This window comes from Ranitomeya variabilis, chromosome 2, assembly GCF_051348905.1.
Source record: "Ranitomeya variabilis isolate aRanVar5 chromosome 2, aRanVar5.hap1, whole genome shotgun sequence".
In the NCBI taxonomy this organism is placed as follows: Eukaryota; Metazoa; Chordata; class Amphibia; order Anura; family Dendrobatidae; genus Ranitomeya; species Ranitomeya variabilis.
The window spans coordinates 441,302,720-441,317,447 of NC_135233.1; the positions used below are offsets into that span (position 1 = coordinate 441,302,720).

The 14,728-nt window shown below is 45.7% G+C and overlaps 2 protein-coding genes across 4 annotated transcripts in view; one reads left to right on the forward strand and one right to left on the reverse strand.

The window, feature by feature from the left end:
• The window catches only part of LOC143806497 (microtubule-associated serine/threonine-protein kinase 2-like), a 32,519-nt gene extending 28,282 nt beyond the window's left edge, over positions 1 to 4,237 (reverse strand). The window contains exons 1-2 of the mRNA XM_077287099.1: positions 3,878 to 4,237; positions 3,570 to 3,671 (exon numbers count right to left, since the gene is read on the reverse strand). Coding sequence (XP_077143214.1) covers positions 3,570 to 3,671; positions 3,878 to 4,102 — 327 coding nt within the window. The 5' untranslated portion in view covers positions 4,103 to 4,237. The remainder of the gene's footprint in view (positions 1 to 3,569; positions 3,672 to 3,877) is intronic.
• Positions 1 to 14,728, forward strand: part of LOC143806502 (embryonic protein UVS.2-like) — a 207,906-nt gene that overhangs the window by 105,243 nt on the left and 87,935 nt on the right. The gene's annotated exons all lie outside the window — the stretch shown is intronic.

Sequence of the window (14,728 nt, forward strand, 5' to 3'; positions counted from 1 at the left end):
TGGCTGGATGGCGCGGGGCGTGCAGCGATGCATTGCCCTCCAGGCTGCTGCCGGAACACCAGAAGGAGCTGATTCGGTGGGGAAAGCAGCAGAGCCCGGCCCCGCGGAACCCCGAGAAGCCCAGCCTTGCCGTGCCCCGGAGGGACGTGTGCGTCTGCCAGTAAGGAGGACCTCCCGGCGAGGGATTTTATCACTGCTGGGACCGGAACGGCGTCCTGGCTCACCGGTGCGATCTGTTGGCCTGGTGAGACCGGATAAGAGGCCACCTTCCGCTCCACCACAGTAAGATTCTACTGTACTTTCTTATTTGTAAAATAGTTACTGTTTGTTCTTTTGTTCCTGTTGCTGCTAAACCCGTCCAGGGTAAACTTTAAAAAGGTGACCCCTTTGTTGACCCGGGGTCACTATTGTTGTTTTCTTGAAGTTTTGCACAAAGTTACACGAACTGCAGTAATCATGGACTGTGCATGATTCAAACTTTCCTGTAAATAGTTTGCACCTTCTTAAAGGTGCTTCCTACTGGTTTTGTTTAAAGACATTTTGCGAAGATACCATTCCGGAGCCTTTGTATGGACTGGTAGGCTGAGAAGAAGAGCTACCTCAGAAAGACTTGATCTCCTCTTAAAGGGGAGGTTGGAATTGAACCTGAAAGTGATACTGTTTTGGAACAGTAATGTCATGATGATGCTTTGCAAGAAATGTAACCGTTTTACATGAAAAGTTATATGTGTTTAATATGTTTGAAATGTGAAGCTTGAATAATGTTCTTCAAAAGGAAAGATGCAGAAAGCCTGTTGAGGTAGACTAGAGTTCTGCATGGATAGAAACGTAAGAAAGTAATAATGAAGGTGAGGATAGAAGGTAAACCCTGCGTCCCCATAGAAAGTTAGTTCGTTACTAAGGACAGAAAGTAGACCCGTAGGGGTTAGTGAGTGAGTCCTTATAGGAGCCAGGCAGAGTGGGCTCCATGTTCTCAAACTGAAAGGAATGTTATGTCTATACTATGTATAGTAGAGAAAGGCAGTAGGCCCTGGCTGAACGGGGCGGTCCTGTAAAAGAAAGGAGAGGCAGTAGGTCTGGTGCCATAGGGACAGGCGGTCCTGCAGGTTCAAAAGTAGGAGAATGAAGAGTTACCTTGCCCTGTAATGTGATTATAGGAAGGCCTTTGATAAACTAAGAGTGTATGTTTCTTAAAGGCAATGTTAATTTATTGTTCCAGCATTTGCACTTAGTAGAATACCCGGTTGGGTAATGAGAGTAAATTGTAGCCTGTTGCTATGATATTTGATTATGTTTTGTAACGTTAAAGTGTCCTCACCTCCCATAAAGGGAAGCCTGTTCAAGTATGCTTATTGTTTTGCACTCAACAAATTTGTATGTCTTTTTGCTAACCTGTATTGTTGTTTTCTTCCCAGTCCCGGAGTACTGTGTTTAACCAGGGGGGAGTGCAGCGCCCCAGAGTCCTGGTCGTTGCAGTACTGTGGCTCCGCCACTAAGGGGAGCCATGGTGCGTTCGATGGCACTGAAGGAGTTCCTCTGATCAGGTATCACAGACACCAATATGTTTCACAGCAGGGCCTCCGGGGGGAGCTAAGGGTGCTATTCATTAGGCCACTCCCCACCATAGTGGGTAAACTGGGGGTCAGGCAGGAAGTTAGAAGAGAACGCTGACTGGATTGAACGAAGCAACACCTAGTGAGAGAGGGTGTTGTGGAGGAAGAGACAGTAGGGTCTCTGCCAGGGGTGGGATCCTGGCAGAGGCTTGGCATTGAAAGAACGCAACGGGACCGTGCCTGCTCAGAATAGCGGCGGTGCCCTAAGAAAGGACTAGAAGCGAGATAGATTGTGCTGAGTGAGAAACGAGATCAAGCAGACGGAGAATACCAGCAGGGGTTTTGTTGAAAGAGGCAGCACCTTGCTGAGGCGCATTACCGGTGGCCGGAACGCCGAGGGAGTGGAATAAGATACAGCTTTAAGCCATACTCCAAACAGCGGCAGGACAGTCAGTCTCAGGCGGGCTGTCTACCACATATCACCTATGAAGTCTTGGGGGGCAATTGCGGGAGAGGGGCGTCACTAGGGTCCCGGAAGAACTCCAGGCCTACCTGACAAACGGGTGCCGTTCCAACCTGAATAACAGGGAGGGATGGAATAAGAGAGGAACATCTAATCGAGTTGTGAGGGAACTTAAGAAACAGACACAACAGTTGTGGGGTACTTTCCGTGAGCACAGCAGGGAAGGACTACAACACACAGCGCTAAGAAGGAAGGCACTGATTTCCACCTGTGAAGAGAACTCTGGAGGTGCCATTAGACCGGCCGGACTTGCGCAGCCTGGTGAACCGTATTCTGGACTGAGGACTCAGAGATCTCCAGTAAAGAGACTGCAACCTGGTGTCCTCGTTATTTACCGTGACCTGCACCCCACAACTGCACCGCTACACCACCGTTATCACCACCTATTTCACCGGACGTCCCCCACTGACGGACAGGGCCACGGACCGGGTCTAGCCACCGTGACAACCCCAGGACTGAGACCTAGAGGCCCGGCTCCGGGTACCCCTCGGCCCTGCGGCGGTGTGGGGGCGCGCCGCACATCATTCCCCTGATTCAAATTTATTAACCCTTCCCCACCCAAAATTCCCTCAACCCAATGCTTTCTCATGTATTATCACTTAACCCTGTCATGGCGTCCTCCCTTTGAAGGCCTGCGGCCCAGTACGGCCTTACTGATGTGAAATACTGACCAAATACTGCTAGTGTGACGGCAGCCTTAGGCTACTTTCACACTAGCGTCGGGAACAACCCGTCGCTGTGCGTCGGGCCGACGTTCCCGACGCTAGCGTGGTCTCCGCCGCACAACGGGGGCAGCGGATGCATTTTTCCCACGCATCCGCTGCCCCATTGTGAGGTGCGGGGAAGTGCGGGGAGGTGGGGGCGGAAAAAGCAGACCGTCGGGAGCAAAAAACGTTACATGTAACGTTGTTTTCTCCCGACGGTCCGCTACCACACGCCCAAGCGTCGCAAAACGGACGCAACGTTTGGCAATGCGTCGCAAATGCGTCGCTAATGTTAGTCTATGACGAAAAAACGTATCCAGCAAGAACTTTTGCTGGATGCGTATTTTCGGCAAAACGACGCATTTGCGACGTATTGCAGTTAACGCTAGTGTGAAAGTAGCCTTAGAGGGAATTGCTTTACACTGCAGCTCCTCTCCACAAGTCCAGATTTATATACTGTATAGGAGACTTGTAGACACAACATTTCTGTAATATCGCCTGTTATCTCAGCTGCAGCCATTACAAGCAGGACGCCTGTAATCCTAGTGATAGACAGAGGCCGATATACAGACGTCCCGCCACTGAGCTGTGACTACATCTGCAGAATACAGACTGCCATCACAGGCGAGGAGGGAGCATTAGGGACTAGTGGCCATAAATCTGCTGTGCCTGCCAGGAGCTGACAGGGAGGTCTGTAAGATCTAACACCAGCTCTTCTGATATCTGACTGGTGATCTGGAGAAGATCAGAAAACAAGAACGTGTGATAGAGAAGAAGACGGCTCCTTACCAGGCGTTCCGTTGAGAGGGCCGGACCTTCCAGTACAGACAGGACTTTTTGGGCGAGTTCCTTAATAGAAGACAAATCGCCATTTTGAAATCTTGTTTCAGCCTATAAAAAAAGAAAATAAATAAAAATGAAAATCCTGAGGTGAGAAAGGTCACAATGAAGGCGGCCATTTTATGCGACATTTGCTCCTCTGTCTGCAGATACAATGACGCCATATCTGGGGATTAGTGGTGTTTTATATTGGAGGAAAGAAGAAACTTCTATCCCGCCATTATTATCTATTATTATGGAGAACGTCCGCCACTTACCTGCTGTAGTGATGTCCTGATGTTCTGACGTAAATCGTTCAGATATTCTGAAGTGAGATGACCTTCGTAGTATTTGAGCAGGCAGTCCCTTACTAGCCCCACCACCAGCCGGTGAGTGAAGCTGAGGACGCCATCGGGTGGTAGAAGCGCAGTGTCAGGGCGATTGTTGTGAAAAATCCCCCATAGTGCGTCTACCTGAAGTTTATCTAGAAGATAGTCAGCCATAGCGAGTAAGTGCAAGTGCGCACAGTTCACCAGCTATAGAGTCAAACAATGACACCCGTGACACTGTGCGAGCTCTATAAATAGAGTCTGTGTTCCGTGATGTCATAATAGAGAACATCATGAGTGATGTCATAATGGCCGACCATCATGAGTGATGTCATCATAGAATCTTCATGGGTGGCTCTGTACAAATAGATGCTGCCTAGTAATTCTGAAAGTGGAAAACCATAGAATGAATTATGTCTCCATGTTATTATGGACATTCTATTTTATTTCCAGCTTGAACACAACCAGGATAATGGTATGCTCACATGATGCATTTTTGCAGCATTTTATTCTACCCCTAAAACCAGAATGGTAGCAGGAAAAACACTACGTACAATACTGATGTTTTTGCAGCATTTTGTTTTTCTTTCATTCAGTTGAATGGGTAAAAAACGCTGCAAAACTGAAAGAATTAACAAACTTCCGATAAAAAAAAAACGCAATAAAAAAAGATGCAACGTGTGATTGAGAGTTTAGAAATCTTATTCTCTAAGCTGATACTGTAAAATGTAAGGTTTTTTTCCACAGAAGGAAATAAGTCTGAAAAAAAAACCTAGAGTTAGGCATATTTTCGTGTTATAAGCTGTAACTCACAGGCTGTGTCAGTGAGACACTGACAGACTCATGCACTACAGTACACAAGTACTGCAGTGTATGAGAGCAGCAATCAAAGTAAAAATTATACATGTCCCACAGTGAGACGAAATACAAAAGTGAAAAAAAGTAAAATAATAGGTAAAAAAACAAAAACAAAAAAATGCACACAAATCACGAAAAGCCATTTCACCACTGAAAACATAGCATTTATAATAAAAAATAAGCAAGAAATGTACATGCAGCGCCCCAGAGTCCTGGTCGTTGCAGTACTGTTGCTCCGCCACTAAGGGGAGTGATGGTATGTCTGATGGCACCTAAGGAGTTCACCTGACCAGGTATCACAGTCACACATTACACGTCACACTCTGGCCACCAGGAGGAGCAAAGGGTTCTATGATTAGGCCACTCCTCACAATTTGGTAAAACTGGGTGCCGGACAGAACGTTAGTGAGAAGCTGACTGGGTTGGATCCAGGCAACATCCTGTGGCAGAGGGTGTTGCAGGGGAAGATTCAGGGGGGTCCCTGTCAGGGGTGGGATCCTGACAGAGGCCTAGCGAACAGAGCAGAACGTTACGGAGCCGCGCCTGCACTTCATTGCGGCGGTATCCAAAGAAAGGAAAAGAAGCGAGGTTTATTGTGGAGAAGTGAGAAACGAGATCGCAGCACAAAGGAGATAAAAGCCAGTAGGAGTCGTGCCGTAAGATCGAAAGCAACATCCTACTGAGGCGCGTGGCCGAACGCCGAGGAAGTATTGGGCTCCAAGCATTACTTCAAACAGCGGCAGGACAGTTAATTATAGGTTGGCTGTCTCACCTAAATCACCTGAGCAGACATAGGGGGCAATTGTGGGAGAGGGGCGACTCTAGGGTCCCGGAAGAACTCCAGGCCTACCCGTCATACGGGTGCGTCCTAGCCATATCATCTGGGGGACGGAGAAGAACATCAGAACAGATACAAGTTGTGAGAAATAACATTAGAAACAGACACAACAGTTGTGAGGACTATCCCGTGGTGCTCAGCAGGGAGGTACTACAACACACAGGCGATAGAAGGAAGGCACTGATTTCCACCTGGGAAAGGAAACTCAGGACGTGCCATTGGACCGGCCGGTCTCAGCCAGCCCTGTTAGCATTGCTCTGGATTGTGGATCCTGAAGCCTTCAGTAAAGAGGCAAAGAGACTGCAACCCTGTGTCCTCGTTATTCATCGCGACTTGCACCACGTACCACCACCACATCTTTCATTGGACGCCCCTTAGCAGGGTCACGGACCGGGTCTAGCCACCGTGACAACTCCATGACCGAGACAGAGAGGCCCGATACCGAGTACCCCGCAGCCCTGCGTCTGGGGGCGTTCCATACACATAATTGGTTTTGCTACATCGGTAATGACTCAATCCATAAAACTGGCATGTTATTTATTCCATTTGTCGAACACCGTAAAAAAAAAAAAAAAAACTTTCCAAGAATGTAGCTTTTTCGTCATAGTGACTCACAAAAAAGTGAATGAAAACTGATCAAAAAGTCATATGTAAAAAAAAAATAGTATAAATGAAAAAGCCAAACCGTCCCGCAAAAAAATAAGCAATAATAAGGCTAATTCGGCAAAGAAATACAAAAGTTACATCTCTCAGAATATGATGATGCAAAAACAAATTCATTTTTGTAAAATAATGTTTTTGGTGTGTAAAAATAGCAAAGCGTTTAAAAATAAAAATCTGTTATTTCTGTAATCGTACCAACCCGACGAACAAATTGGTCTTATCACTTTTACCGCTTGGTGAACGGCGCAAAAAAAATAAAAATAAAAACAATAACTGAATTGCTGGTTTTTGTTCATTCTGTGTCTGAAAAATTTGAATAAAAATCGCTAAAAAATATTATGTACCCCAAAATGGTACTAAAAAATTTGCAACTCGTCCCTCAGAAAATAAGTCCTCATACAGTTCTGGTTGACAAAAAAGAAAAAAAGTTACAGCTCTCAGAATATGGCGACCTGAAGAATAAATCTGCTTGTTCACTTATACCACATACGGTGAACTGTGCAAAAATAAAAGAGCTATTCTTGTACTGCTGTCTATTTGTTCAATCTACCTCCCAAAAATTGGAATAAGGTTCGGGTCACTTTTATCCCGTTCTCTGAGCTGAGCACTTACGTTGGGGTTTATGTGTAAAGTCCCCAAAACCGCAATTCTGACAAAATCCTGAATGGAACCACTCACTTATGAGGCAGATGAAGTCACTTTAGACTGGTCTGTGTTCCGGCGGTGTCCCATCTTTTTCGGTGTCGTTTTAGCAAACAAGTGTGGGCTACCACAGATCTGTGCACGCCTGAAAAGATGGAGACCACTGGAGCAGACGACAAACGGGGAACAAAGTGTCTCCATCTCCCTTATGGTGGGTGGTTCAGTTGGAGGTTTCCATCTGAATTGCATTTTTGTGGAATTTACACGAAAACCCCGACAGAAGTGCTCAGTGTAGAACACAAAAATGTGATCCCAGCCTTATACTGGAAGCAATCGAAAAATATTATGTACCCTAAAAATGTTACCCATAAAAATCCTAATTTATCACGCACAAAACCAAGCCCCCACTCAGGTCCGTCTTCTGTCACTGGAACTATAGGGTATTCCCATGTTACTACTAGAACAAAGACTCTGGCAAATCAACATGGCTCCCGCCCCCTCAACTAAAATCCAGTGAACTCTGCACTCCCAAATCCAAATACCCCCTCCTGAGCCCCACTGTGCCTAAACCACAGTAAGCGGCCACATGTTTGGCATTATTGTAATGGAGAGAAGGCACTTAATTTACAGGGTATGTGTCACCAGAAGCACAAGCTGGGCACAATGTATGAGGGCACTACAGTATATGGGGGCTCTGCACTGTATGGGGGCACAATGTATGGGTATTAGTCTGGCAGATTTGCAATAGTTATGAACGAGTATACTCGTTGCTCGAGTTTTCCTGAACACGCTAGGGTGGTCTCCAAGTATTTATGACTGCTCGTAGATTTAGTTTTCGTTGCCTCAGCTGCATGATTTACTGCTGGTCGATAGCTTGATTACATGTGGGGATTCCCTAGCAACCAGGCAACCCCCACATGTACTCAGGCTGGCTAGTAGCTGTAAATCATTCAGCTGCGTCAACAAAAACTAAATCTCTGAGCAGTTACAAATACTCTGAGACCACCCGAACGGAAAATCCATACAACGAGTACACTCGCTCATCACTAATTTGCAATTTTCCAGAAAAAAAAGCCTGGCATGGATGTTACAAAACTGTCACTGCAGCCGTAAGTGAATTAAATGACAGGTGCAATTTCTACAATGGGGTCACTTTTGGGGTTTTCTGCTGTTGTGGCACCTTCGGGGCTCCACAAATGTCACCAACAAACTATTCTAGGTAAATCTGCTCAAAAATCTAAATAGCGCTCCTTCCTTCTCAGCCATGACATGTGGCCAAACAGTAATTTCTGACAGCATATGGGGCAGAACCGCAATCGGAAAAAATTGAGCAATAAACTGGTTCTAGTTTCACCTGTTAATCCTTGTGTACCTGACAAATTTGCATCAAATACAAAAATTACATTTTTACCATTAAAATGTCATGTTTCCACGTCTCATTGTTATAAAATTCTGTGTGGCACCTATAGGTTCAAAATACTCACTACACCCCTAGATGAATTCCTTGAGGGGTCTAGTTTCCAAAATGGGGTCACTTGTGGGGGGTTTCCACTGTTTAGGCACATCAGGGGCTCTCCGAACACGACATAGTGTCCAATCTCGATTCCAGACATTTTGATGTTCAAAAAGTCAAACGGTGCTCCTTCTCTTCTGTGCCCTTCTGTACGCCCAAACAGTGGTCTTCTCCCATACAGCTGAAACCAGAAGCTTCCATCCACTATATAAAGACACATCTGCATGTTTTTCTCAATATCTGACATGAAATCAGAATAAACCTTTCCCGTTTTAGATCCATTAGGATTAACATAATTATTAATATTTGCCAAATGCCAGAATAATGAGAGAGACAATGTTTTAAGGCATTTTTATTACTTATTGTAAAGTCAAAAGTTTCCATCCATTTCATTAGTATTTGTTACCATTGCCCTTACACTGAATGACTTAGGTGAAACGTTTGGGATCTCCTTCCACAAGCTTCTCACAATAGTTGGTCGGAATTTGGGCCTGTTCCTTCTGACAAAACTGGAGCGGGTCCCAGGAACTGGGTTCTAGCAATGTCACAGTTTACCAAAAACCCTCATGCTATCTTATTATATAGTTGGATTACTTAAGTGAGTTTTTATTGTGTAATTTATATTAAGAATAAAAGTATTGTCACCTAGGAGAGTCATGTTCAGTACATTGATTTTAGGGTCCCAGCAAAAAAGGTCCTCCTACCTTAGCGCTTACAGAGGCTGCTGTATTTTGTTTGCATAATATGAAGTCATAGCCTTCCTTTTGCACCTGTTCACACTTGCTTTATTCTGTTCAGAGGTGCTGGTCAGTTTTTTTTGTAGTATACTAGCAGAGGTGGTGATGGCCTCAATAATTGCTGGTGCTCTCCTCCCAGCAGATTAAAGAATTTCTTAATTAGTGCTGGATCCTGCCTGTCCTTAAATTTGCTGCCTACAGACGTGTGTGATAAATGTTGAGCTGAGGGATGCCTCAAAGAGCAGTACTCCCATCTTATCGCTTACAGAGTGCTACTGCAGAGTTTTGTTTTTAAAAATAGTGTTTTCATCCAGAAATATATTACAATCAGATCGAGAAATCTAATTTACTTAAAGAAGGAAGCCCTCCTCCTGCCATCAAAGTTTTTATCCTCTATACATATTGCAGTCATCATATTATGCAGCACTGTGTACTTACAATTGCTCATTTCCCTGTTCTACTTAATGAATTCTTCTCTTTTCCATTAAGCCTTTGACATTGTGTGATTAAAAACTGACTAGCTGAATTTCTAAGCTCTTTGTAGAAACTGGAGGTCAATTATCCATGTATGAGTCATAAGACACTGCAAAAGTCCCTGGCAAGGGGAGAAGGGAGTAGCTGGATCAGGAGTTGAAGAGGGGAATGATAAATGAAGGGACGAAAGACTTCCTGTTTCTACATAGACCAGAGAAAAGAGAAGAATTATCTGGGTAGAAAGACAAAATGAGCAATTGTAAGTACGCAGTGCTATATAATATGATGACCACAATATATTAAGAGGATAAAAACGTTCTCCCATGAGAAAGGGAGGGCTCCTTTAACTAGAGGCAAAATGGCGTTTTATGATGAGGAGATTTATATCATACCACCCTAAAAACAGTGCTGTAGCATAAAAGCTGCATGACTTTGCTGTCAAAACAATTTGTCCACTTCCTGTTATTTATTTCCCCACATGAAAATTATATACAACTATATAACTTCATCCAGGAGCAGATAAAAAGTAACCATAGTCCCAGGATAATGTATACTGTGCACCCCCCCCCAGTCACCTGATATGTCAAGTGACGTGTTGCATGATGGTGGTAAAGGTCATGTAGTAGGTCACTTAATTCATACAGGCATTACTATATAATAATAGACAGTTCTCTACAAAATAACAAACGCTATTAAATAAGGGAAAGCACTATGCATAAAAAGAAAGGACACTATGTAATAAGGGATGTCCCTGTACATAACAAGAGAGTACACTATATAAGAAAAGAAAAGTGCTATGCATAATAAAAGGAGACACTGTGATATCAGGGACAGTGTAATACATAACAAGAGAGGACAGCATTATACATAGTAAGAGTGTCACGATCCATTTATTCAGCTGATGTGGGTGGTGACCACTCCCATCATCTTCTAAAAGGTCACCTGATGCATCAGCTGACTGTTGGTGATACCAGGGCCGCCATCAGGGCATTACAGCCGTTACTGCTGTATGGGGCCCGGTCAGCAGCAGTACACAGAGAGGCCCGCAGATCCGGGGCCCCACTGTTGTGCTTCTGCTGATCGGGCCCCATCCTGCACTAAAATACTGTGCACTGCGGCACACACGTCGGCGCTGGGGCCCGGGAGCCGTTTTGGAGCTGTGCACGGCCGTCTTACCTAGTCGGCTGCGCAGCTCCTGCTCGGCTGTAGCTAGAATGTATGGGCTCCCTGCAGGTCCTGACTACAGCCCATCCATTCTAGCAATCTCAGTAGTGAATGTGCTAGAATGTAGGGGCTCCTGTCAGGTCCTCTCAGCAGCCCATACATTCTAGCTGCTGCTTCACTGCTGGAAACACTAGACGCCTCGGAACGACTGAGGTAAGTATAAAAAACATTTTTGTTTTTTTTAATAGGTTAGGTGGGGGGAGTGAAACTGCAGATGATGATGTTTTAGGGAGTACTGCACATGATGAAATAATAGGGGGCTGCAAATGATGAATTGTATTTGAGGGGGTACTGCACATGAAATGATAGGGGGCTGCAAATGATGAAGTAAGGGGGACTGCAGATGAAGTGAAGGGGTGATGGGGACTGCAAATGATGTGGAGTGATGGGGACTGCAAATGATGTGGGGGTGATGGGGACTGCAAATGATGTGGGGGTGATGGGGACTGCAAATGATGTGGGGGTGATGGGGACTGCAAATGATGATGGGGTAATGGGAACTGCAAATGATGTGGGGGTGATGGGGACTGCAAATGATATGGGGGACTGCAAATGATGTGAGGGTGATGGGGACTGCAAATGATGATGTGGGGGTGATGGGAACTGCAAATGATGTGGGAGTGATGGGGACTGCAAATGATATGGGGGACTGCAAATGATGTGAGGGTGATGGGGACTGCAAATGATATGGGGGGACTGCAAATGATGTGGGTGTGATGGGGACTGCAAATGATGTGGGGGTGATGGGGACTGCAAATGATGTGGGGGTGATGGGGACTGCAAATGATGTGGGGGTGATGGGGACTGCAAATGATGTGGGGGTGATGGGGACTGCAAATGATGTGGGGTGATGGGGACTGCAAATGATGTGGGGGTGATGGGGACTGCAAATGTTGTGGGGGTGATGGGGACTGCAAATGATGTGGGGGTGATGGGGCCTGCAAATGATGTGGGGGTGATGGGGACTGCAAATGATGATGTGGGGGTGATGGGAACTGCAAATGATGTGGGAGTGATGGGGACTGCAAATGATATGGGGACTGCAAATGATGTGAGGGTGATGGGGACTGCAAATGATATGGGGGGACTGCAAATGATGTGGGGGTGATGGGGACTGCAAATGATGTGGGGGGACTGCAAATGATGTGGGGGGACTGCAAATGATGTGGGGGGACTGCAAATGATATGGGGGGACTGCAAATGATGTGGGGGGACTGAAAATGATGTGGGGGTGATGGGGAGTGCAAATGATATGGGGGTGATGGGGAGTGCAAATGATGTGGGTGTGATGGGGACTGCAAATGATGTGGGGGTGATGGGGACTGCAAATGATGTGGGGGTGATGGGGACTGCAAATGATGTGGGGTGATGGGGACTGCAAATGATGTGGGGTGATGGGGACTGCAAATGATGTGGGGGTGATGGGGACTGCAAATGATGTGGGGGTGATGGGGACTGCAAATGATGATGTGGGGGTGATGGGGACTGCAAATGATGATGTGGGGGTGATGGGGACTGCAAATGATGTGGGGGTGATGGGGACCACAAATGATGTGAGGGTGATGGGGACTGCAAATGATGTGGGGGTGATGGGGATTGCAAATGATGTGGGGGTGATGGGGACTGCAAATGATGATGTGGGGGTGATGGGGACTGCAAATGATGTGGGGGGACTGCAAATGATGATGTGGGGGTGATGGGGACTGCAAATGATGATGTGGGGGTGATGGGGACTGCAACTGATGATGTGGGGGTGATGGGGACAGGAAATGATGTGGGAGTGATAGGGACTGCAGATGATGAAGTGTGTTTGAGGGGGTTCTGCACATGATGAAATGATAGGGGGCTGCAAATGATTATGTAAGGGGGACTGCAGATGAAGTGACGGGGGGATAGGGGACTAAATGATGATAGGGGACTAAATGATGAAGTGGGGGTGATGGGGACTGCACATGAAGTGAGTGTGAGGGACGTGGACAGCAATTGAATTGAAGGTGGGGGTGGGAAGAGCAAATGATGTATTGAAGGTGGGGAGAGCAAATAATGAATTTTGAGGGTGGGGGAAGAGCAATTGATAATGAATAGAGGGTGGGAGAGAGAGAAGACATGACAATGAATTGAGTCAGAAGGGGCATGTAACTATAATGAATCGGAGTTAGGGTTAGAGCGGGAAGTACATAGTGGGGGTCGTTGAGGATAAAGTGACTGGTAATAAATTGGGAGAAAGAATACAGGTGCTAATTAATTTATATATTACATGGGGAAAGTGGCTATATACAGATAGTGGGGGCACAGTGGCGAATTATAATTTATATTTGGAATGGTGGGTTGCATAATAACCAATTATATATTAATGGTGGGTGAACTTCTGTAGTCAGATGTGTAGTGTAGAAGAAAGGGAAAAAATGGGGAATGTGCTCTGGAAGCGGTGCTCTAGATCAGTGATTTTCAACCTTTTTTGAGCCGCGGCACACTTTTTATACTTAAAAAATCCCGGGGCACACCACCAACCAAAATGGCACAAAATGACACTAAAACAGTACATATTCTACATATAGTTAATAATATAGATTCTAAATGTATTTATACTCACTCAGTGTGAAACCTGGGCCTTTTTCGATAAACACAAAAGGGATATCCTGGCAGGAATGGTGGAAAGACACACACAAAGCTCTTCCTCAACAGTTCTCAGTTTCTCCCTGTTTTTAGTTTTTATCGCAGTCAAGCTTGAGAAGCCCAGCTCACATAGATATGTGGTCGAAAATGGGAGCAATGTCAAAATAGCTTTGTTGGCCAGAATGGGGAACTCCTTGGAGTGGTACTGTGCAGTGTATATATACAGAGGAGAGGTACTGTGCGGTGTATATATACAGGGGAGAGGTACTGTGCTGTGTATATATACAGGAGGAGAGGTACTGTGCAGTGTATATATACAGGGGAGAGGTACTGTGCAGTGTATATATACAGGGGAGAGGTACTGTGCGGTGTATATATACAGGGGAGAGGTACTGTGCGGTGTATATATACAGGGGGAGAGGTATTGTGCGGTGTATATATACAGGGGAGAGGTACTGTGCGGTATATATATACAGGGGAGAGGTACTGTGCAGTGTATATATACAGGGGGAGAGGTACTGTGCGGTGTATATATACAGGGGAGAGGTGCTGTGCAGTGTATATATACAGGAGGAGAGGTACTGTGTGGTATATATACAGGGGAGAGGTACTGTGCGGTGTATATATACAGGGGAGAGGTACTGTGCAGTGTATATATACAGGGGAGAGGTACTGTGCAGTGTATATATACAGAGGAGAGGTACTGTGCAGTGTATATATACAGGGGAGAGGTACTGTGCTGTGTATATATACAGGGGAGAGGTGCTGTGCAGTGTATATATACAGGAGGAGAGGTACTGTGTGGTATATATACAGGGGAGAGGTACTGTGTGGTATATATATACAGAGGAGAGGTACTGTGCAGTGTATATATACAGGACAGGAGGAGTGGTACTGTGCGGTGTATATATACAGGAGGAGAGGTACTGTGCGGTGTATATATACAGGACAGGAGGAGTGGTACTGTGCAGTGTATATATACAGGAGGAGTGGTACTGTGTGGTGTATATATACAGGGGAGATGTGCTGTGCAGTGTATATATACAGGAGGAGTGGTACTGTGCAGTGTATATATACAGGGCAGGAGGAGTGGTACTGTGCAGTGTATATATACAGGAGGAGTGGTACTGTGCAGTGTATATATACAGGGCAGGAGGAGTGGTACTGTGCAGTGTATATATACAGGAGGAGTGGTACTGTGCGGTGTATATATACAGGAGGAGTGGTGCTATGCA